This window comes from Pongo pygmaeus, chromosome 14 (genome assembly GCF_028885625.2).
Source record: "Pongo pygmaeus isolate AG05252 chromosome 14, NHGRI_mPonPyg2-v2.0_pri, whole genome shotgun sequence".
In the NCBI taxonomy this organism is placed as follows: domain Eukaryota; kingdom Metazoa; phylum Chordata; class Mammalia; order Primates; family Hominidae; genus Pongo; species Pongo pygmaeus.
This window is the reverse complement of record NC_072387.2, coordinates 30800552-30826101: the sequence shown is the minus strand read 5'-3', so window position 1 is coordinate 30826101 and position 25550 is coordinate 30800552. Positions and strand designations below refer to the sequence as shown.

General features: G+C 41.7%; 2 protein-coding genes across 5 annotated transcripts in view; one reads left to right on the top strand and one right to left on the bottom strand.

Annotated features, from left to right (window-relative positions):
- Window positions 1-3541: 3541 nt before the first annotated feature.
- Window positions 3542-25550, bottom strand: part of LOC129011399 (mitochondrial intermediate peptidase-like) — a 163802-nt gene continuing 141793 nt past the window's right edge. Inside the window, 3 exon segments of the mRNA XM_063650628.1 lie at window positions 3542-3816; window positions 12515-12575; window positions 24152-24243. Coding sequence (XP_063506698.1) covers window positions 3658-3816; window positions 12515-12575; window positions 24152-24243 — 312 coding nt within the window. The 3' untranslated portion in view covers window positions 3542-3657.
- Window positions 17578-25550, top strand: part of LOC134737584 (uncharacterized) — a 49786-nt gene continuing 41813 nt past the window's right edge. For all 4 annotated transcript variants that reach the window (XM_063650622.1, XM_063650621.1, XM_063650620.1 and 1 more), the window contains exon 1: window positions 17578-17809. The gene's annotated coding sequence lies outside the window, so the exon portion shown is untranslated. The remainder of the gene's footprint in view (window positions 17810-25550) is intronic.

The following is a 25550-nucleotide window of genomic DNA, read 5'->3' as shown; positions in this document are numbered from 1 at the left end:
CTTCTGCGTATGGCTAGCCAGCTATCCCAGCACCGTTTATTGAATAGGATATCCTTCCCCCATTGCTTGTTTTTGTCCACTTTGTTGAAGATTAGATGATCAAAGGTCTGGGGCTTTATTCCTGAGCTCTCTGTTCTGTTCCATTGGTCTATGTGTCTGTTTTTGTACCAGTAGCATGTTGTTTTGGTTACTGTAGCCTTACAGTATAGTTTGAAGTTGGGTAATGTGATGCCTCTAGTTTGGCTTTTTACTTAGGTTTGTTTTGGATCTTTGGGATCTTTTTTGGTTCCATATGAATTTTAGAAGAGTCATTTCTAATTCTGTGAAAAATAGCATTGATAGTTTGATAGAATAGAATTTTAAGTTGCTTTGGCAGTATGGCCAAATTTTAACAATTTTATTTCTTCGAATCCATGGGCATGGAATTTTTTATTTGTTTGTTATCTATGATTTCTTTCAGCAGTGTTTTGTAGTTCTCCTTATAGAGATCTTTCACCTCCTTGGTTAGATGTATTCCTAGAGATTACTTCTTTTGTGGCTATTGTAAAGGAGATTGCATTCCTGATTGGGCTCTCAGCTCATATATTACTGATGTATAGAACTGCTACTGATTTTCATTTTTGATTTTCATTGATTTTCTACTGTGAAATTTAATGAAGTTGTTTATCACTTCTAGAAGCCTTTTGGTGAAGTCTTCAGGGTTTTAGGTATAGAATTATGTCATCAATAAAGAGAAATAGTTTGACTTCTTCTTTTTCTACTTGGATGCCTTATGTTTCTTTCTCTTGCCTGATTGCCCTGGCTAGGACTTCTAGTATGACACTGAATACGAATGGTGAGAATAGGAATCCTATTTTGTTGTAGTTCTCAAGGGGACTGCTTCCAGCTTTTGCCCATTCCATATAATGTTGGCTGTGGGTTTGTCATAGATGGCCCTTATTATTTTGAGGTATGTTTCTTTGATGCCTACTTTGTTGAGGGTTTTTAACATGAAAGGATGTTGAATTTTATCAAAAGCTTTTTCTACATCCATTGAGATGATCCTATAGGTTTTGTTTTTAATGTTTATGTGGTAAATCGCATTTATTGATTTGCATATGTTGAAACAAACTTGATTCCAGGAATCAAAACTACATTTTTATGGTGAATTAACTTTTGGATGTGCTGCTAGATTAAGTTCACTAGTATTAATATTTTGTTGAGAATCTTTGTGTATAAGTTCATCAGGGATATTGGCCTGTAGTTTTCTTTTTTTGTTGTGTCTTTGCTAGGTTTTGATATCAGGATGATGCTGACTTCATAGATGAGTTAAGGAGGAGTTTCTCTATTTTTTGGAATAGTATCAGTAGAATTGGTATCAGCTGTTCTTTGTACATCTGGTAGAATTCAGCTGTAAATCCATCTAATCCTGGACTTTTTTTGCTTAGTAGGTTTTTATTCCTGCTTCAATTTTGCAACTCAAGATTGGTCAGTTCAGGGTTTCAGTTTCTTCCTGATTCATTCTTGGGAGGTTGTGTGTTTCCAGGAATTTATCAGTTTCCTCTAGAATTCCTAGTTTGTGTGCATAGAGGTGTTAATAATAGTCTGAAGATCTTTATATTTCTGTGGATTCAGTAGTAATGTCATCTTTGTCATTTCTGATTGTGCTTCTTTTGGTCTTCCCGTTTGTTACTTTGTTAATATAGCTAGCAGACTATCAATTGTGTTTGTATTTTCTGTGAACAAACTTTGGGTTTTGTTGATCTTTTGTACAAATTTTTGCTTCTCAATTTCATTCAGTTATGCTCTGATTTTATTTATTTTCTTCTACTAGCTTTGGGGTTAATTTGTTCTTTTCTATCTAGTTCCTCTGGTGCAATGTTAGACTGTTAATTTGTGATTTTTTCTATCCCCTTGGTGTAGGCATTTAGCACTATAAACTTTCCTCTTGATACTGCTTTTGCTGTATCCCAGATATTTTGGCATGTTCTGTCCTGTTTTCATTAATTTGAAAGAATTTTTGATTTCTGCTGTAATTTTATTGTTTACTCAAAAGTCATTCAGGAGCAAGTTGTTTAATTTTCATATAATTGTGTGGTTTTGAGAGATATTCTTGGTGTTGAATTTATTGTCCTGTGGTCTGAGAGTATAGTCTAATTTCTATTTTTTAAATTTATTAAGAGTTGCTTTATGGACAAGCATGTGGTCAATCTTATAATATGTTCTATATGCAGATGAGAAGAATGTATATTCTGTGTTTGTTAGGTAGAGTACTACTAACATAAAAACACTTAAGTACATCGTCCAATGACTCTATCAAGCAACTGCACAACTGAGTCTACAAAACAATGACAGGATAAACATCTCACATATCCATATTAACCTTCAATGTAATTGGTCTAAATGCCCTACTTAAAAGGGACACAGTGGTAATTTGGATAAAACAATAAGACTATTAGGTCAAATTCGTCAAGTGTCAAGTTTAAGTCCAGAATTTCTTTGTTAGTTTTCACCACAATGATCCATTTAAAGCTGTCAGTAGGATGTTGAAGTTCCCCACTATTAGTGTGTGGCTAAGTTTTTTTGCGGGTTTAGAAGTATTTGTTTTATGGATCAGAGTGCCCCAATGTTTATCTCCATGTCTTCGGAACCAATGAACGTCCCAGCATACTACAGATGCCCAATAAATGTTCAAAAAGTGAATACAAAAAGGAATGAATGTGTAAGAATGTCTTTGTATGCCCTGGAGGCTAGCTCATAAGGAGCAGACTTCTGCCTTTCTTCACTCTACTGTTGAGGCAGATGCCCTTCTTTTTTGTAGTGTGTGTGGCTGACCTGTTCACCCAGTGAGTTTTACCCAGTGGGGGTTACCAGCATCATCAATAGCAGACCCCTTTTTTCCCTGCTCCTGGGTAGCAACTGTGAAGGAAAAGGCAGGAGCTGAACCCAGGGTAGCTGTATCCAAACCAACCGGAGGGCTGCTGGGGAGGAGCAAAAGAAAGTGAAGTCCCTCCTCATGAGGGACTGGGCCTGGGTCCCAACACGCCAGGACTGTGAACACAGCATGTTAATCCTTAGTGGCTGTTTTTGAGCCCTTGGTGATTAATTTCCATTGAAGATTAAGATCCAACAGGGGGAAAAAAGTCAATGGCTAATCTACTATGCTCCTGGGGTAACATACTTCATATGCTTCTAATGATTACTTCCTACCTGAGCATTCTAGAAGCTAAGTGGACCTGAATCACAGAGAGCATTCCCAGTTGGGCTCATATAAGTGAGGACCAAGCTGTGAGGGCGGACACAGGAGCCTCCTATTCAGCAGGCAAACAACATGCATGAAGTCCCCAAGGCCTGAGCTTGTGCCTCTCAGAGGTTTTTCTTGGCAATAATCTGCACACTTCAGTCTGCAGAAGACAGAGATTCTCTAATCCATCCTTTCCAGAGCTAAAATCCCCTACACAAGTCCCCCAGTGATGACCGGATTAACCTGGACATATGTAGCCATCCAATGGGTTCATTTTGCCCAGTGCCCAGGTACAGCTGACTTGTTAAGACACGGGAATGCAATAGAGAAAATTTAATTCATGCAGAGCTGGCTGAATGGGAGACCAGTTTTATTATTAGTCAAATTAGTCTCCCTGGAAACTCAGTGACTAGGGTTTTTAAAGGATAGTTTGGTCAGTAGGGGGCCAGGAAGAAGGAAGTGCTCATCAATTGGGTCACACATGAAGACGTAGGGAGCTGAAGCTGTCCTCCTGCACTGAATAGGTTCCTGGGTGGGGGTCTCAGGACCAGTTGGTAGGTCTGGGTGAAGTCAGTCTTCAGCAATGCAAAAACCTGAAAAGATATATTAAAAGACCAGTCTTAGGTTCTACAATAGTGATGTTATCTGCAGGAGTAATTAGAAGCTGCAAATCTTGTGATCTTTGGAATAATGGCTGGTAACTGTTTATGTCTACACCTTAGCAGAATTCAGACTTCCCTCATGCTCACAACCTGACAGGCTCTCATTAGATTTACAAAGGCAGTCAATTTGGGGGAAAAGTTTAGTTTATTTAAACTATAAACTAAATGTCTCCCAAAGTTATCTCGACACAAGCCCAGGATTGAGTAAAGGCAGTTGGAGGTTAAAGGCAACATGATAATTGGGTAGATTAAATCTCATTAACTGTCATAATTCTCTCACTGTTAAAATTTTTGCAATGGCTGTTTCACCTACTTCTCCAACTAAAAAACGTTTTGTACAAGTTCAGAAAAAAACTTTTCAGAGACAAGTTAGTGCTTCCAGGAAAATATGCATATATAGCCCTAAATGCTAAAAGCAAGATATGGCACAAAATAATGTATGATGTGCTATTTTATTTCACTGAATTCAACGTGTATTAACTAAGAGAAGTTCCCAAGATGCATCTCGTCAAATCTCAGAAAACACAATTCTGAGCATAGTAGGCCCACACAGAAAATGAGAGTATCTACCCTGAAAGTTAAATGCAAGCTTTGTGCCAAAAACCTATATTATGTGCTATTTTCTTTCAATAAAATAAACATGTTTTGACATTGATCACTTTTCAAACACACATTTTGTAAAAGCTCAGAAAAAAATATTTCAAAGCCTAGTTAGTGCTTCCAGAAATATAAGCATATACAGCCCTAAATGCTAAAAGCAAGACATGGCACACAAATAATATACGATGTGCTGTTTATTTCACTGAATTCAACATACATTAACTAAGGTCAGTTTTCAGGGACACATCTTGACAAATCTCAAGAAACACAAATTCTGAGCAAAGTAGGACCACACAGAAAATGGGAATATCTAGCCCTGAAATGTAAATGCAAGCTTCGTGCCAAAAATTTAGACAATGTGCTGTTTTATTTCACTGAATTCAACATGTTTTGACATTGACCACTTTTCAAAAACACGTTTGTACAAGCTCAGAAAGAAACATCTTGGAACCCAGTTAGCGCTTCCAGGAAAATAGGCATATATAGCCCTAAATGCTGAAAGTAAGACATGGCACAAAAACAATGTATGATCTGTTGTTGTTTTTTCACTGAATTCATCATGTATTAACTAATAGCAGTTTTCAAAGACACATCTCGTCAAAACTCAAAAAACACAATTCAGAGCATAATAGCCTCACACAAAAAATGCGAGTATCCAGCTCTAAAATATAAATGCAAGCTTTGTTCCAAAAACCTAGATTATTTGCTGTTCTCTTTCATTGAATTCAACATGTGTTGACATTGATCACTTTTCAAAAACCCATTCATACAAGGTCAGAACAAAGCATTTCAGAGCCCAGTTAGCGTCTCCAGGAAGATACGCGTATACAGCGCTAAATGCTAAAAGCAAGATAGCAACAGAAATAATGTATGATGTGCAGTTTTCTTTTACCGAACTCAACATGTATTAACTAGGAGCAGTTTTTAAAGACATATCTTGTCAAATCTCATAAAACACAATTTTGAACTTAGTAGGCCCACAGAAAAAATGCGAATATCTAGCTCTAAAAGGTAAACACAAGCTTTGTTCCAAAAACCTAGATGATGTGCTGTTTTTGTTCATTTAATTTGACATGTTTTGACATTGATCACTTTTCAAAAACACACTTTGTGCAAGCTCAGAAAAAGATATTTCTGTGCCAGTTAGTGCTTCCTGGAAGATAGGCATAAAAGCCCTAAATGTTAAAAGAAAGATATGGCACACAAATAATGTATGATGTGCTGGTTTCTTTCACTGAATTCAACATGTATTAACTAAGAACAGTTTCCAAAGACACATACTGTCAAGTCTCAGAAAACACAATTCTGAGCACAGTAGGCTTACACAGAAAATGTGAATATCTAGCTGTCAAAGACAAACACAAGCTTTGTGCCATAAACCTAACTTATGTGCTGTTTTCTTTAACTGAATTCAACATGTTTTGACATTGATCACTTTTTAAACACACATTTTGTACAATCTCAGAAAATAACATTTTGAAGCCTAATTAGCACATCCAGTAAGAAATACACATGCATCTCTAAATGCTAAGAGCAAAATATGACATGCAAATAATGTATGATATGCTGCTTCATTTCACTGAATTCAACATGTATTAACTAACAGCAGTTTTTAAAGACACATCTTGTCAAATTTCAGAAAACATAATTCTGAGCATAGTAAGCCCACAGAGAAAATGTGAATATCTAGCCCTAAAAGCCAATAGCAAACTTCTGCCTAAATTAATTATGTTGTGCTGTTTTCTTTCACTAAATTAAATAAATTCTTATTTGGAACAATTGTCAAACCTATGTTATATAGAAGCTAAAAAACACACACTTTAGCCCATGTAGCCCTTATAGAAAGATATGAATAACCAGCTCTAGTATTAAAAAAAAGCAAGCTTTGTGCCAAAATATTACATGATATGCAGGGTTTTTTTACTGAATTCCACGTTTTGCTTTTGAACATTTTTCTAAACTACATTTTGTACGAGCTCAGAGCAAACATTTCTGAGCCAAGTTAGCCTTTAAAGGCACGTAGACATAACCAGCTCTAAATGCTAAAAGATGTGGCACACATATACGGTATAATGTGCTGCTTTCTTTCACTGAATTCAACAGGCTTTTATTTGAAGAGCTTTCAAAAACACGTTTTTTCCAAGCTCAGAAGAAACATTTCTGAGCCCAGTTAGTCTTTTTATGCAGTTATGCAAATCCAGCCCTAAATGCTAAAGCAAGATATGGCACACAAATACTGTATGATGTGCTATCTTTTTTGATGAATTCAACATGTTTAGACATTGGTCACTTTTCAAATTGTGTTGAATCTCTGACTACACAATTCTGTGCATACTAGGCCCTCAAAGAAAATGCGAATATCCAGCTGTAAAAGCTAAAAGAAAATTTGTGTCAAAATAATTTATGATGTGCTGTATTCTTTGACAAAAGATAATATGTTTACACTTAACAGTTTTCTTTTTCTTTTTTTTTTTTTTTTTGAGACAGAGTCTCGCTCTATCCCCCAGGCTGGAGTGCAGCGGCGCGATCTTGGCTCGCTGCAAGCTCCGCCTCCCAGGTTCACGCCCTTCTCCTGCCTCAACCTCCCCAGTAGCTGGGACTACAGGCACCCGCCAACACACCCGGCTAATTTTTTGTATTTTTAGTAGAGACGGGGTTTCACCGTGTTAGCCAGGATGGTCTCGATCTCCTGACCTCATGATCCGCCCGTCTGGGCCTCCCAAAGTGCTGGGACTACAGGCGTGAGCCACCTTGCCCGGCACTTAATACAGTTTTCAAACGTAAGTTTTGTTAACACGCAGAACACAAATTTGCGAACCCAGTGGACTCTAATAAAAGACTATAAATATGCACACGTAAAAGCTGAGAACAAGTTTTGTGCCAAAAATCCTTATGATGTGTTGTTTTGTTTCACTGAATTAAACACATTCTTACTTAGAACAGTTAGTAAAACCATGTTTTTAGACCTAAGAAGAGACACGCTTGAACCCACTCAACTTTCAAATAAAAACGTGAATATTCAGACATAGTAAATATAAGAAAGGTTTGTGCCAAAATCGTCTATGATATGGAGTTGTCTTTCACTGTCTTTTTGAGACAGAGTCTTGCTCTGTCGCCCAGGCTGGAGTTCAGTGGTGCAATCTCCGCCCACTGTAGCTGGGACTACAGGCACCCACCACCACGCCTGGCTAATTTTTTGTATTTTTAGTAGAGACAGGGTTTCACCGTGTTAGCCAGGATGGTCTCAATCTCCTGGCCTCGTGATCCGCCTGCCTCGGCCTCCCAAAGTGCTGGGATTACGGGGGTGAGCCACCGCGCCCAACCAGCACATCATCAAGTTTTTTGGCACAAAGGTTGCTTTTAGCTATTAGGGCTGGGTATTCATATTCTGCTATGAGTGCCCACTGGGTTCATAAATGACTGTTCTGAAGGCCTACAAAACCTGTGTTTGAAAATGATTCTATATGAAAACATGATGAATTTCCTCAAAGAAAACAGCCCATCCTAATGAATTTAGGCACAAATCTTGCTTTTAACTTTTAGGACTGGATATTCACATTTTCTGTGAGGGCCTGTTGTACTCAGAATTGTGTTGACTGAGATTCGACAAGACAAGTCTTTGAAAACTGCTCTACATCAAAACAGGTTGAATTCAGTGAAAGAAAACAGCACATCATAAAGGATTTTTGGCACAAAGCTTGCTTTTAGCTTTAGGGCTGGATATCTATATTTTCCTGAGTGCCCACTGGGCTCAGATATGTCTTTTCTGAGCTTCTACATAATGTGTATTTGAAAACTGTTCTAGGTAAAAACATGTTGAATTCAGTGAAAAAAAAAAAACCCAAAACATCATCAAGTTCTTTGGAAAAAATCTTGTTTTCCATTTTTAAGGCCGAATATTCTTATCTTCATAAGGGATCTCACTGGGCTCAAGAGTGTCATTTTTTAGTTTCTATGAAACGAGTGTTTGAAAACATTTTTAATTAAAAATGTGTGGAATTCTATTAGAGAAAACAACACATCATAAAGTATTTTAGCCCAAAATTTGCTTTTAGCAGTTGGGATTGGAAATTCATATCTTCCTATGAATGCCTACAGGGCTCAGAAATGTTTGATCTCAGTTTGTACAAAACAAATTTTAAAAAACTGTTCTCAGGCAAAACATGTTGAATTCAGTGAAACAAAACAGCACATTATATATGTTTTTTTTTTGTTTTTTTTTTGTTTTTGGCACACAAAGCTTGCTTTCAGTTTTTAGACCTGGATATATCACATCTAGGAAGATATGCATATACAACCCTAAATGCTAAAAGCAAGATATAGCACACAAATAGTATTTGATATGCTGTCTTTCTTACACCAAATTCAACATATAGTAACTAAGGGCTGTTTTCAAGGACACATATTGTCAAATATTTTTAAAAACACAATTTTAAGCACAAAAGGCCCTCAGAAAAAATGAGAATATCTATCCCTGAAAGGTAAATGCAAGCTTTTTGCCAAAAACCAAAATGTTGTCTTGTTTACTTTCACTGAATTTATCATGTTTTGATGCTGATCGCTTTCCAAAATTTGTTTGTACAAACTCAAAAAATAACATTTTGAAGCCCAAGTAGTGCTTCTAGAAAGATATGCATATATAGCCCTAAATGCTAAAAGCAATATATGGCAAACAAATATTGTATGATGTGCTGTTTTCTTTCACTAAATTTAACATGTATTAACTAAGAGCAGTATTCAAAGACACATCTTGTGAGATCTCAGAAAACACAATTTTTAACTTAGGTGGCACAAACAGAAAATGCAAACATCTAGCCCAGAAAGGTGGACACAAGCTTTGTGCCAAAAATCTAGATGATGTGCTGTTTTTCTCACTTAATTTAATATGTTTTGACATTAATCACTTTTCAAAAACTCGTTTTGTACAGGCTCATAAAATAAAGTTTGGAAGCCAAGTTAGTGCTTCCAGAAAGATATGCATATACATCCGTACATGCTAAAAGCAAGATATGACACACAAATAATGTATGATGTGCTGTTTTGCTTCACTAATTCAACATGTATTAACTAAAAGCACTTTTCAAAGACACATCTTGTAAAATCTCAAAAAACACAATTCTGTGCATAGTAAACCCACAAGGAGAATGCAAATATCTAGCCCTGAGAGTGATCGCTAATTTGTGCCAAAAACCTAGATGATGTGCTGTTTTGTTTCACTGAATTCAATGTTTATTAACTAAGAGCAGTTTTCAGAAACACGTTTTCAAGTCAGAAAACAATTCTGAGCACAGTAGTCTTACACAAAAAATGCGAATATCTAGCCGTCAAAGGTAAACACAAGCTTTCTGCCAAAAACCTATATTATGTGCTGTTTCTTTCATGGAGTTCCACATGTCTTGACATTGAACACTTTTTAAACACACGTTTTCTACAAGCTCTGAAAACAACATTTCCAAGCACAGTTAGCGCTTCCAGGAATGTATGCATACACAGTCCTAAATGCTAACAGCAAGATATGGTGCACAAAATATGTATGATCTGCTATTTTGTTCACTGAATTCAACATGTATTAACTAAGAACATTTTTCAAAGATCATCTTGTCAAATCTCAGAAAACCTAATTCTGAGCATAGTAGGCCCACACAGAAAATGCGAATATCTAGCTCTAAAAGGTAAACACCAGCTTTGTGCCATAAACCTAAATGATGTGCTGCTTTCTGTCAATAAATTTAAGATGCTTTTACATTGATCACTTTTCAAAAACACATTTTGTACAAGCTCAAATACCATTTCAGAGCCCAGTTAGCACTTCTGGGAAGATATGCATGTACAGCTATGAATGCTAAAAGCAAGACATGGCACCCAAAATATAAGTCATGTGCAGTTTTCTTTTGCTGAATTCAACATGTGTTAACTGAGAGCAGTTTTCAAAAACCCATCTCAGAAAACACAATTGTCGAAAACACATCTAGAAAACAGATCTCAGAAAACACAACTTCAAGCTTAGTAGGCCAACAAAGAAAATGCAAATATCTAATCATAAAGGGTAAACGTAAGCGGTGTGCCAAAAACCTAGATGATGTTCTGGTTTCCTTCACTTGATTCTACATGGTATAGCAGTTCTCAAAGACGCAGCTTGTCAAATCTCAGAAAAAACAATTCTGAGCATAGTAGGCCCTAAAAGGTAAATGCAAGCTATGTACCAAAAACCTACCTGATATGCTGTTTTTTTCCACTGAATTCAACATGTTTTGACATTGATTCATTTTTAAAAGCACGTTTGTACACACTCAGAAAAAAACTATTAAAAGCCTAGTTAGAACTTTCAGGAAGATATGAAAATACAGCCCTAAATGCTAAAAGCAAGATATGGCACACAAATAATGTCTAATACACTGTTTTTTTTTTTCACTAAATTCAACATGTATTAACTAATAGCAGTTTTCAAATACACAACTTGTCAAATCTCAAACAACACAATTCTGAGCATAGTAGGCCCACACAGAAAATGCAAATATCTAGCTCCGAAAAGTAAATGAAGGCTGTGTGCCAAAAATCTAGATGATGTGCTGCTTTCTTTCACTGAACAGAACATGTTTAGACATTGATCCTTTTTTTAAACAATGTTTCAGACAACTTTAAAAAAAGCATTTCTGAGCCCACTTTGTACTTTCAGGAAGATATGCATATACATCCCTAAATGCTAAAAGCAAGATATAGCACACAAATAATATATGATGTGCTGTTTTCTTTCACTGAATTTAGTATGTATTAACTAAGAGCAGTTTAAAAAAACACGTCCTGTCAAATATCAAAAAATTCAATTCTGAGCATATTAGGCCCACACAGAAAATGCAAATATCTTGCCCTAAAAAGTAAATGCTAGCTTTTTGGTAAAAAATTAGATGATGTGCTATTTTCTGTAACTGAACTCATTCCATATGCTTCAAAGAAAATGCTAAACTGACACAGCTATAGATCAAACACTTGATGCACCACTTCCTTTTGACCCCCATGTCCTCACCGCCTGCTTCTTTGTTTGATGACCAATAAATAGTGTGGGCTCCCAGAGCTCGGGGCCTTCACAGCCTCCATACTAGTGTCAGCCCCCTGGACCCACTTTATGCACCCTTAACTTATCTTGTCTTATTCATTTGACTCCGCCGGACTTCGTAGCCCCCACAGTCTGGGATTGGGCCTGATCACCCCAACAAATAATGAGTTGATGGGCGAAGCAAACAAACATGGCACATGTATACCTATGTATCAAACCTGCACGTTGTGCACATGTACCCTAGAACTTAAAGTGTAATAGAAAAGTAAGAAAAAAGAAAATGTGTCTTTAAAAAGTGACCAATGTAGAAACATGTTGAGCTCAGTTACAGAAAATAGCATGATAAAACGTGTTTTTGAAAAGTGATCAATGACAAATTATGGCTGGGTGCAGTAGCTCAGATCTGTAATCCCAGCACTTTGGGAGGCCAAGGTGGCAGATCACTTGAGGCCAGGAGTTTGAGACCAGCCTGGCCAACATGATAAAACCCCATCTCTACTAAAAATACAAAAAATTATCTGGGCATAATGGCGCACACCTGTAATCCAAGCTACTTAGGAGGCTGAGACACAAGAAATCACCTGAACCCTGGAGGCAGAGGTTGCAGTGATCTGAAATCATGCCTCTATGCTCCAGGCTGGGCCAAAGAGCAAGACTGTCTCCAAAAAAAAAAAAAGCCACAGGGGACAAACACACACACACACACACACACACACACACACACATATACAGAGAGAGAGAGCATGAGAGGGAGAGCTGGCAGGGCAGCACATGCCTATAGTCCAGCTACTTGGGAGGCTGAGGGGGGAGGACTGCTTATGCCCAGAAGTTTGAGTCCAGCCTGAGCAACACAGCAAGACTCCATCTCTGAAAAAAGAATTTTAAACAAAAAACATAGAGAGGGCTTCTCTTATCTTAGGACAACTTAGTAACACTATGAGTTAAGTACAGAAGAGAGGAACACAATTAACTCACTTGTAAGATGGTTATGGTTTTCTTCTTTTGAATCCTTTTTTTCCACAGGTGCTTCTTGATACTGTGCAACAGAAAATAAATTAGGAGAAGCACTTTTTGAAGTTAAGACAAAATCTCCATGAACAGTTCTGCAGTAGTTGCTTTGCTTATGGGATAAAATGTAGGAAGCGTATGTTTCTTCCTGAGTTAGGTCCAGGTAGACGTATGACGGGAAGCAGCGTGTGGCTCTCTATCCAGTGGTGGCATTTCCTGGAGACCTGTGCTTCTGGCTCTGATCATCAGGCAGTAAACTCAAACCTTACAGTTAAGAAAAGCAACAAAGCTGATGACTTCCTTCAACATTTTCTCTTTCATCCCCAGTAGTGACTCCACCCCACAAAGGCTTCTCCACAGTGACAAAAGGATTTTTTCCCTTTATTAGGAAGTGATGTTTAACAAAATCATGAAATATTTATTTATTTCTTTATTTATTCTTTTTTTTTTTTTGAGATAGAGTCTTGCTGTCGCCGAGGCTGGAGTGCAGTGGTGCAATCTCAGCTCACTGCAACCTCCACCTCTCGGGTTCAAGCTATTCTCATGCCTCAGCCTCCTGAGTAGCTGGGATTAAAGGCATGCACCACCATGCCCAGGGAATTTTTTGTATTTTTAGTAGAGATGCAGTTTCACCATGTTGCCCAGGGTGGTCTTGAACTCCTGAGCCCAGGCAATCTGCCCGCCTTGGCCTCCCAAAGTGTTAGGATTACAGGCATGAGCCACCATGCCCGGCCAAAATCATGAAATTTTTTAAATTCCAAAATGACCTTCACATAGATTTAAGTAACAGTATATTTAGATGCTGCTTCTGTGCAGACAGTGTGGGCACTGCAGAGCTGCAGCTGCCTAACTCCTATTCCACATGTAAGAACATGCAGGAGTCAACTCTGCAGCCCTGCAATCAGCACATCAGACCTGGAGCACCCACACAGACAGTGATGCGAGTGATCTGAGCTGTTCCCTAGTTATCAAAACCCGCCCTTTAGATTATCCTTAAAATTTTGGTATCATTGGTTGACAGAATAAAGGCTGACTTTTCCCTTCTGGCATGATCTCAGCTCACTGCAACCACCACCTCCCCAGTTCAAGTGATTCTCCTGCCTCAGCCACCTGAGTAGCTGGGACTACAGATGTGCGCCACCATGCCCAGTTAATTTTTGTATTTTTAGTAGAGATGGGGTTTTACCATGTTGGCTAGGCTGGTGTCGAACTCCTGACCTCCAGTGATCCACCACCTCAGCCTCCCAAAGTGCTGGGATTACAAGCATGAGCCACCACACCCAGCCAAGAGTTAACAACTTTTCATTGTTGGTCTGATGGTAGGAAGTGTCCACTCTATCCAGAGAGCACATGTCAGGTGCAGTGGCTCACACCTGTAATCCCAGCACTTTGAAACACTGAAGTGGATCATTCAAGCCCAGAAGTTTGAATGTTAGCCAGGCATGGTGGCATGCACCTGTAGCCCTAGCTACTTGGGAGGCTGAAGCAGGAGGATCACTTGAGCCCAGGAGTTTAAGGTTATGATCACACCACTAGACTGCAGCCTGGGCGACAGAGTGAAACCCCCAACTCTTAAAAAGAAAAAAGAGAGAACATAAGTGCTAGCCTGGCCAAGGGATGATCCCCAAGCCCATGTCTTCCAGGCCAGAAAGGGGAATTCTAACAGGTTGGGAAGATGCACTCAGAGATGCATGTGTCTGGCCTCTAGGCAAACCCAAGAAAACCCACATCCTGCTTCACCTGCAGGAGGAGTGAAGGAGTTCTTCACCAAGGCCTGAAACCTCAGATTTCCAGAATTACTTCAGTAAAGAAGTTTCTAACAACAACCTTGGGTGCTGAGAGACATTTTTTAAATCTTGGCAGTTTGATATAGGTAAATCTATTGCTGGTGCATTGGACTTACAACAAAACATCCTGGAAACCTAATGAGTCTATACAACAAAGGGATTATCACATCCACTACATTCTAGAATGCCTGACCAATGATGAATGATGTTGAATAGATAGTAAAGGATTTCTAGCTTGAATCTTTGTTGTAATAAGAGCAGAACAATACCGTAATGGTTGTCACACCTGTATTTTTGCTTTCTTTAAAAATAGCAATAATATATAGTAGTTGGATGGTTCTTCAAGCATTCTATAGGTTTTTATTACACATTTTTTTTAGATGGGATGACTGTCACCCAGGCTGGAGGGCAGTGGCACAATCACAACTCACTGTAGCCTCAACCTCCAGGTCTCAAGTGTTCCTCCTGCCTCAGCCTCCTAGGTAGCTGAGATGACAGGCACGTGCCACCACACCTGGCTAATTTTTATATTTTTTGTAGAGATGGGTTTTCACCATGTTGCCCAGGCTGGTCTTGAACTCCTGGGCTCAAGCAATCCCAAAATGCCAGGCCTCCCAAAGTGCCAGGATTACAGGCATGAGTCACCATGCCCGGCCTATCATTTCTTGGAGGAGAGTTTTGACAGACATAGAATTTTCTTTGAGCACTTTATATCATCCCACTGCCTTCTGGCTCCCATGGTAATAGATTGGCTGTTAATCTTATGCAAGTTCCTTTGTATGTAGTGATCATTTCTGTCTAGCTGCTTTTAAGCTTCTCTCTGTTTTTGGCTTTCAACAGTTTGATTATTAATATAACTCTATTGTGGACTTTTTATCATACTTGAAGTTCATGGAGCTTCTTTGAAGTGTTACATTATGTATTTTAACAAATTGGGGACTTGCCACTGTTTCTTCAGATACTCTTCCTGCCACCTTCACCCTCATTTTTCTTTCTGGGACTCCCATTATGCATATGCTGATACACTTGATGGTGTCCACAAATCTTTTGGACTTTGATCTTCATTCTTCTACTTTCTGCTCCTCAGACTTAATAATTTCAATAGTTTTATCTTCGAGTTTGCTCATTTCTTCTCTTACCTGCTCAAATCTACTCTTGAGCATCACTTGTGAATTTTTCATTTAAGTTATTGTATTTTTTTTCTTTTTCTTTTCTTCTTTTTTTTTTTGAGACAAGACATTGCTCTGTCACCCAGGCTGGAGTGCAGGAGTGTGATCTTAGCTCACTGCAGCCATGAACTCCTTGGCTCAAGTGATCCTCCTGCCTTAGCCTCCTGAGTAGCTAGGGCCACAGGCATGCACCACCATGCCCGGTTAATTTTGTAATTTTTTTGTAGAGAGGGGATCTCCCTATGTTGCCAAGGCAAACTCTTGGCCTCAAGCGATCCTCCCACATTGGCCTCCCAAGACACTAGGATTACAGGCATGAACCACCATGCCTGGTCCTATTGTACGTTTTAATACACAATTTCTTTTTGGTTCTTTTCAGTTCCAAAATTTGTTTGGTTCCTTTTATAATTTCTATCTCTTTATTAATATTCCTTGTTTTTTAAATAATTTCAACTTTTATTTTAGATTCAGAGGGTACATGTGCAGGTTTGTTACCTACATATAATTCGTGGTGCTGAGGTTTGGGGTATGATTGAGCCCCTCACCCAGGTACTGAGCATAGTAGCCAATAGTTTTTCAACCCTTGCCCCTCCCCCTCCCTCCCAGTCTAGTAGTCCCCAGTGTCTATTGTTGCCATCTTTATATCCATGAGTACCCAGTGTTTAGCTCCCACTTACAAATTAGAACATGTGGCATTTGGTTTTCTGTTCCTTCATTAATTCACTTAGGACAATGGCCTCCAGTTGCATTCACGTTGCTGTGAAGGACATGATTCCATTCATTCTTTTTATGGCTTCATAGTATTCCATGGTGCATATGTGCCACATTTTCTTTATCCAGTCCATTGTCGATGAGCACCTAAGTTCATTCCATGTCTTTCCTATTGTGAAGCGTGCTGTGACGAACATACTAGTGCATGTGTCTTTTTGGTAGAATGAGTTCTCTTGTTTTGGATGTGTATCCAGTAATGGGATAGCTGGGTTGAATAGCAGTTCTGTTTTCAGCACTTTGAGAAATCTTCAAACTGCTTTCCACAGTGGTTCAACTAATTTACATTCCCACTGACAGTGTAAAAGCATTTCCTTTTCAATAAAGCCTTGCCAGCATCTGTTGTTCCTTGACTTTTTAATAATAACCATTCTGACTGGTGTAAGATGGTATCTCATTGCAGTTTTGATTTGCACTTTTCTGATGATAAGTTATGTTGGGCTTTTTTTCATGCTTGTTGACCATTTGCACATCTTCTATTGCATATTCTCTATTTATTGAGACTTTGTTCTCTTGGTTCTTTCTTTCAGTTATTTTTCTATGTTTCCTTTCACTTTTTGTCCATGTTTAAGACAGTTTATTTGAAGTATTTGTCTAATAATTCCTATGTCTGTGCTTCCTCAGCTCAGGGACAATTTCTGTTCATTTCTTTTTTCCTTTGAATTGGCCATTTTTTCGCCTTTTTTTTTTTGCATGCCTCATAATTTTTTGTTGAAGATTGGACATTTTGAGCATTACGATGTGGTAACTCTAGGAATCAGTCTCTCTCCTCCCCCAGAATCTCTTGTTTCTTAGACAACCCTATAGAGTAGGTTGTAATGATGAAACTTGGTAAATTACCGTGTCCCCAATCCCCTTGGTAATAAATTGTGGAGTCAGGATTCAACCCCATACCCTTTCCACTGTATTCTCTACTCTATCCTTTCTATTCTCATTTTATTCAGTATCCTAAAAATCTGAATCTTCCCCATTGCTTTATTCCCATTTCAGTGAATCTCAGATCTGTATCTCCAGCCCCCTGCCTCTCTTGAATGGCAGATAAATGTATTTCCAACTAGTTACAAGCACTGTCATGAATTTCAAACGCAGGAAGGCTTAAAGTAAATTTATTATCTCACTCTCCTGTTTCCCGAACTTTCCCGAAATTTTCTTCTTTCCCGCCCTTGTGAATCCCTTCCATTTCTCAGTTAAAGGACAGCACCATCCACCCACCTCTCTCAAAGCCTAGCTTTGTATTAATCCTCATTGACCAAATCCCTCCTGAAATATGAAACTGAAACAAAGCCCTGAACCCTCAGGCTGATCTTGGAAGAGAAACCCCGCCAGAGGCCGGGTACCGCTCCCCACCTGGCGGACCCGATTCCGGGCGCATTCCGGCTACCGTCCCTGCTTGGGCCGCTGCGCTCGTGCGGGGCGGGGTTCCGGCGCAGTGGCGCCCGCCCCGCCCCGGGGGCAGGGAGAGCCTAGATTACGGAAGTACCGCGAGCAAGGAGCGCGGAATCCGGGAGCGCCGGGAGCTAGCTGGATCCTCTAGGCAGGTGCGTGGGCGCCGCGGGGTGGGGGCTGCCTAAAGGTCCCTGTAGTCCTAGCCAGGAAGTACCCCGCGTACTACTTCTCCGCCAGAGGCTGCGCCCTTGCCCTGCGCGGCATTGGCGCTGTGGGCCTGACGGCGCTGTGAGGCGCGGGGGTGGACTAGTTAGTGCAGCCAGCGCCCTCGGGGAGGGATGTTGCGGTCGTTCTGCTCTGCCCGGCGGCGCAGCCCTGGTGACTAGAAACGGGGTGCGGTGGGGGGCGCCCACCGGAGCCGACACTCACACCAAGTCTCCGCACCCCGTGCGGTGCGGTTCACAGTAGTATGCGTTGTTTCTTGTTTCCAGTATGCCAAACGGCCTTCTTTCCTAAAGTTAGGTTTCGAATTGTGCAAAAGTAAGGTGGTTTGGTGAGTAATCAGGAAGTACTATCTGACCTCGTGAGTCATTGGGAACACCGTGATAGAAACAGTGTGTTTGTTGAGGTCCAAAGTTGAAAACCTCTAACTCAGTTAAGTAATTCCTGCTGGGAGGGCCGAATGGTTCACCCAAGGATCGAGTTGGTAGATCACAGGTTCTAGAAAACCAAGGCGCTGCTAAATATTCAAGCCCAAGCACTTTGGATTCTGGACTGCTGAATGACAACAGTTATATGACAATATCCAAGCATAGTGCTATGATAAAGGGGAAGTTCGCTCTGAGTATGTGCGTGTTGCAGATTCATTACATTGACTTTATCACTTATTAAGTAAACATTAGGTCTTGTTTGTGTGCGTAGAGCTACTGTATATCATGTAGGAGTGAAATAAAAGTAGTATCTTTGTTGTTTAAGGGTTTAATAAACCCATTAGGGAGGTGCATTACTGATGCTATTTGAGTCCAAAATGCAAATAGTGTCAGAAGGCTTTTCTGTAATCCTGGGCTTTAATGGATACGTGAGAGTTTTTAGTAAGCAAGCTTTTATTGAATGCCCACTGTATATCAAAAGTGATCTTAGCGTGTGGTGACTCACACACTTCAGAAGGCGGAGGCTGTAGAATCAAGACTGCCCAGAAAGGGACTCCTCAGGGTTTTCCGAGAGGAGGAAATGCCAGTGGTAAAGACGAAGACCTGTGAAGCAGGAAGCCACTTGATTCCACCTACACCAATGGTTTATGGAGCAGCCAGGAGTTTGTGAGGAGGCGCGCTGAGGGTGTCTTAGGAATCGGGGCTGTTCCCTGCTGTCTTTGGATGGAAGACACTCTGTGAATGTTATTTGGGGAAGAAGCTGGGAAGGGGGACAGGCTGGAGTGACTGTGCAGATTTGCCTTAGAGAATAACCAGCCCCTAGCCCGGTGTCTGCCACATCTCATATGTACGTAATCAGCGCTGATGAAAACATGAACTAACTGTGTTGAGAGAACACTTTGAAACAAGGAGGAACTGGTGGCGCACGTCGGTTAGGTGCTGTTAACCCAGAAGACGGCTGGCATTTTACAGAGACTAGAGATGAATCTGTGGAAAGAGAGAAGTCAAGGCCTCACTTGAGATTTCACGAAACCCAAAGTGCGCCTTTCCATACCTCCCACGCAGCCGCAGGTGCTAAGAACAGACCACAGATTTATGTTTAAAATGTTTTTACTCTGGGCCGGGCGTGGCAGCTCACACCTGTAACCCCAGCACTCTGGGAGGCTGAGGCAGGAGGATCGCTTGAGCCCAGGACTTTGTGACCAGCATTGGCAACATAGTAAGACCCTGTCTCTACCAAAATTAGGCGGGCATGGTGGTGCAGGCCTGTGGTCCCAGCTACTAAGGAGGCCGGGGTGAAAGGATTGCTGGGAGGGAGGTCCAGGTTGCAGTGAGCTGTGACAGTGACCGCACCACTGCACTCCAGCCTGGGAGACAGAGCCAGACCCTGTCTCAAATAAAATACAATGTTTATACTTTGATTTCACAACTATGTGTAGGTACTTAATGCCACCGAACTGTACATTTAAAATGGTTAAGATGGTAAATTTTATCTTCGCATATTTTACCACAATTTTTAAAAGGCTAAAAAATGTTTATACTCCTTGATTCAGTAATTACATTTCTGGCCATCAACTCTAGGGAAACTATGACAGAGATGTGGCCAAAAAATATATGTATAAGCATTTTAATTAAAGTGTATTTCTAATAGTGAACACTTTTAAGTAACCAAGTATCTGATGACTTGGGGAAGGATTAAATAAATGCAAAGCTTATGTAACCACTAAAAACACCTTCAAAGAATATTTAGTGACATGGGGAGGATATCACTAAAAGCTAAATAAGCTGTGAAAGTGAAAGTCCTATTTAAAAAGTAAAGGGCAACTGGCTATAACATTAAATATAGAATATTAATAATTTAGAAAATACAATGATACAAGAAAGAATAATACCAAAAAAATTAAAATATCAACAGTGGGGGCCAGGTGCGGCGGCTCATGCCTGTAATCCTAGCACTTTGGGAGGCAGAGGCAGGCAGATCACTTGAGCTCAGGAATTCGAGACCAGCCTGGCCAACATGGTGAAACCCCATCTCTACTAAAAATACAAAAATTAGCTGGGCATGGTGGTGCCTGTCTGTAGTCCCAGCTACTTGGAGGCTGAGGCACGAGAATTACTTGAACCTGGGAGGCAGAAGGTTGCAGTGAGCTGAGATCGTGCCACTGCACTCCAGCCTGGGTGACAGAGCGAGACTGGCTCAAAAAACAAACAAACAAAAATCAACAGTGGGGTTATTTTTGGATGGAGGGATCAGGTGCTTTTTTAAAAACAACTTTATTGACCCATAATATGTATGTAACTATTATGTATCCAAAAAATACTATTTAAAAAATGTATTGGGGTACAATTTACATACATTAAATTCACTTATTTTAATTGTACAATTCAATAATTTTTCTCTTTTTTTTTTTTTTGAGATGGGGTCTCTGTCACCCAGGCTGGAGTGCAGTGGCATGATCACAGCTCACTGCAGCCTTGACCTCCCAGGCTCAAGTGATCCTCCCACCTAAGTCTCCTGAATAGCTGGGACCATAGGCATGTACGACCTTGCCCAGCTAAGTTTTGTATTTTTTGTAGAAATAAAGTTTTGCCATGTTGGCCAGGCTGCTCTCAAACTCCTGGGCTCAAGCGATTTGCTCCACTTGGTCTCCCAAAGTGCTAGGGTTACAGGCATGAGCCACGTTGCCTGGCCCAATTCAATAATTTTTAATAATTTACCAAGTTGTGCACCATCACTGCAGTCTAGTTTTGAGCATTTCCATCATTTTAGGTGCTTTTTATTTTTTCTTCGTAATGATTAAGTTTTAACACAAAAAAATTGTTCAAACTTTGATTCAGTAGTTCTAGTTGAGTATTATTTTCTAGGATGATCGTTGGAGATGGAAACAAGGATTTGCACATAAGGATGTTCATCATAGCTTTTTATGATACCAAAAATTAGAAATGATTTAATTTTCTAACAATAACTCATTTATGGTCCATATCTGATAGTCTCTATTAAAAATATTTTCCAATAATATTTAATGACAAAATGCTAAAGATGCTGACTGATAACAGCAGGATAGGTAGTGTGATTTCAATTTGATAAAAAATACAGTCTGTGGCTGGGCGCGGTGGCTCATGCCTGTAATCTCAGCACTTAGGGAGGCCAAGGTGTGCAGATCACTTGAGGTTGGGAGTTTGAGACCAGCCTGGCCAACATGGTGAAACCTCGTCTCTACTAAAAATACAAAAATTAGCCAAGCATGGTGGCAGGCACCCATAATCCCAGCTACTTGGGAGGCTGATGCAGGAGAATCGTTTGAACCTGGGAGGCGGAGGCTGCCATGAGCCGAGGTTTCACCACTGCACTTCCGCCTAAGTGACAAAAGTGAGACTGTCTCAAAAAACAAATAAGGTGTTACAATAGACCTAGAAAAAAGCCCAGAAGAAAAATGCAAAACAAGATGCTAACATAGCCCTAGGTTTTGAGATTTTTTTGTTTTGTTCTGTTTTTTTTTCTGTTATACAATTCTGTATTTTTCACATTTTCAACAGTGACCATGAGTCACTTTTCCAGGAAACATGTTTTAAACAGGTCAGAGGATTTAACACATCCAGGACCCATCGGAAGGTGGACTTGAGCAGCCACTCCATGTCAGCCAACCTTGGTCAGCATAAGTGGGGGTGCAATATCACATAGAGGCTGTCCTGGAAATTATTAAAGAGTCATTAAAGGCTTTTAGTGTTTTTTTTGTGTGTTGTTTTTAATTGTCAGAGATTACGACTAGCATAGATTAACCTAAATGGTGTGGTGTAATCTCTTTTATGGTACCCCTCATTTCATCCCTCCTATCTATGCACAGATGCTAATTATTGAATGTAAGAGGCAGTCAACAAATGAAACTTTTCCATGCTAATGTTATGGAAAGGCAGAATTACCTCAAGAGACTTCAGTTTAATCGGACCTCAAAAGAAAGATTAAAAAATATGAATCCCTAATGTGTCCATTCATTGTGTCCTGGATGGGGGATACAGCATGGGGTGAGGAAGGGCTGGGGATCCCAGGGATAAGGACTATAATATAAAACAGCATGTGTCAAGACTTGGAGGACCAAGCTGTGGGTTTCTTCCTCCTGAAGAAAAAGCCAGTGTGGCCAGGAGGGAATGAGATAGCTGTTGGCCTTGAACCATGATAAGCAATTTGTATTTTATTTGAAATGTAATTTAAAAACAAAAATCAAGATTCCTGAAGCTGCAGTGTGGAGAAGAGATTGAACACAGGCCCAACAGGAGTGGGAGCCAGTCAGGATGTGAGGGAATGGGCCAGAGTGGCAGCAGGAGGGACAAGTTCTATACATTGGGGCTGTATCAGGGGCTGTGATGGAAGAGAGACAGCTGGCAGAAGGAGGTGGGGGTGCAGGGAGTCAAGAATAGCACCCAGTGGTTGTCTCCAGCCAAGGGGGAGAGGGAGGCCTAGGCTGGGGACGTCGAGCATCTGTGGTGCCAAGGAAACCCAGAGGTGAGGTGTCAGGGAGGCAGTGGCATTGTATCCTCAATTGAAAGCCCAGGGAATGGGTACCACCATCCAACACACACAGGGCAAAGGTACTGAGAGGTGACAGCGTGCTGGCAGCCCTTGCAGCCCTCGCTTGCTCTCGGCGCCCACTCTGGCCGCACTTGAGGAGCCCTTCAGCCGGCCGCTGCACTGCGGGAGCCGCTTTCTAGGCTGGTGAGGCCAGAGTCGGCTCCCTCAGCTTGTGGAGAGGTGTGGAGCGAGAGGCATGCAACCGAACCGGGGCTGCGTGCTGTGCTTGCGGGCCAGCGCGAGTTCCGGTTGGGCGTGGGCTGGGCAGTCCCCGCACTCTGAGCAGCCTGCTGACCCCGCTGGTCCGGACAGTCAGGGGCTTAGCTCCCGGGTCAGCAGCTGCAGAGGGTGTGCCGGGTCCCCCAGGAGTGCCGGCCCACCAGCGCTGCGCTAGATTTCTCGCGGAGGCTTAGCTGCCTCCCCAAGGGGCAGTGCTCGGGACCTGCGGCCGCCATGCCTGAGCCCCCCTCCCCGATGGCCCTGGGCTCCTGCACAGCACGAGCCTCCCCCACGAGCACGGCCGGCGCCGGTCCCATCGACCGCCCAAGGGCTGAGGAGTGTGGGTGCAAGGCGTGGGACTGGCAGGCAGCTCCATCTGAGGCCCTGGTATAGGATCCACTGGGTGAAGCCAGCTGGGCTCCTGAGTCTAGTGGGGACTTGGAGAACTTTATGTCTAGCTAAGGGATTGTCAATACACCAATCAGCACTCTGTGTCTAGCTCAAGGTTTGTAAATACACCAATCAACACCCTGTGTCTAGCTCAAGGTTTGTAAATGCACCAATCAGTGCTCTGTGTCTAGCTAATCTAGTGGGGACTTGGGAGAACTTTTGTGTCTAGCTCAGGGATTGTAAACACTTATCAGCACCCTGTCAAAGCAGACCAATCAGCACTCTGTAAAATGGACCAATCAGCAGGATGTGGGTGGGGCCAGATAAGGGACTAAAAGCAGGGTGCCGGAGCTAGTGACCACAACCCGCTGGGGAACTCTCCCACACTGTGGAAGCTTTGTGTTTGACTCCTTGCGGTAAATCTTGTTGCTGCTTACTGTTTGGGTCCGCATTGCCTTTAAACCGCTAAGGTCTGCAGCTTCACTCCTGAAGCCAGCGAGACCACGAACCCATTGGTAGGAGTAAACAACTCCGGACAAACTCTGGATGCGCGGCCTTAAAGAACTGTAACGCTCACTGCGAGGGTCCGCAGCTTCATTTTTGATGTCAGTGAGACCAAGGAAGGAACAAACTCCCGACGTGCCACCTTTAAGAACTGTAGCACTCACCACGAGGGTCCGGGCGGCTTCGTTTTTGAAGTCAGTGAGACCAAGAACCCACAAATTCTGGACACAGCACTAGGTAGGGCGGGGCCTCTGGCCTGTAGGAGTGGGAGGTAAAAGGGCAGGCAGAGTAAAGGAGAAATGGCGGAGCCCAATCGCGGTGCAGGGCAGTGGGCTTTCAGCAAATCAGCTTAGTCCCAAGACGCGCCGGCCACGGCAGAGAACCTGACCTGACTGCCCAAACTAACACAGGACCCAGAACCGCGATCCCCAAACTAATACAGGACTTGGGAACTGCTATCGCCAAATGGCAGCTTACTTTGGGGGAGCCTGTTAGACGTGACTCCTTGCTTTTAAAAATTGACAAATACGAGTCTGGGCAACATGGCGAAACCCTGTCTTTACTAAAAATGCAAAAAATTAGCCGGGCGTGGTGGCGCAGGCCTGTAATCCCAGCTACTCGGGAGGCTGAGGCAGGAGAATTGCTTGAACCCAGCGTTAGCACAAACTGCAACATTTTGTGAGCTCCCCGCTATTTTGCAGACTTTGGGTAAAGTGAAACATTTCTCGGGGGTTTAGGCGGTGAGAAACATCCTTCCTAACCGCCTGACCGCAAGGCCAACAAAGGCTTATCTAAAGAAACTTCCCTCTCATGTCTTCTTGGGCAAACGTCCAAGAAACGCCATGATGACATCCACCTGAATAAGGACCAGAACCCTTGTTCGGGGTTACAAATCATGGGAACATCTTACCGATATCTTGCGGGGCAACAAGCCATACTGCCCAGACCCCTCCCACCCATACCTATAAGTACCCTTAGCCTGTAAGACTTAGCAGTGGGCTGTGGCATTAGGCTGGTCCCCTGCTTCTGTAGGTTTTATGCTGCACATAAAGCCGCATTTGCTGTCAAGCTCGCGCTCTCTCTCGCACTCTCTGTCTCCTCTCTGTTTCTTTTTCCTTTGTGTGTGTGTGTGTCTGTGTGTGTGTGTGTGTGTGTCTTTAACCCTCACCTTCCCTTCCCGGAAGGCAGAGATTGCAGTGGGCAGAGATTACAGTGAGCTGAGATCTGCCACTGCACTCTAGCCTGGGCGACAGAGTGAGACCCTGTCTTAAAAAAAAAAAAAAAGCGGGGGTGTGCCAGGCGCGGTGGCTCATGCCTGTAATCCCACAATTTTGGGAGGCCAAGGTGGGCAGATCACTTGAGGTCAGGAGTTCAAGACCAGCCTGGCCAACATGGTAAAACCCCCGACTCTACTAAAAATACAAAAGTTAGCCAGGTGTCGTGGTGGGCGCCTGTAATCTCAGCTACTTGGGAGACAGAGGCAGAAGAATCAATTGAATCCAGGAGGTGGAGGATGCAGTGAGCCAAAATTGCACCAGTGCACTCCAGCCTGGGTGACAGAGC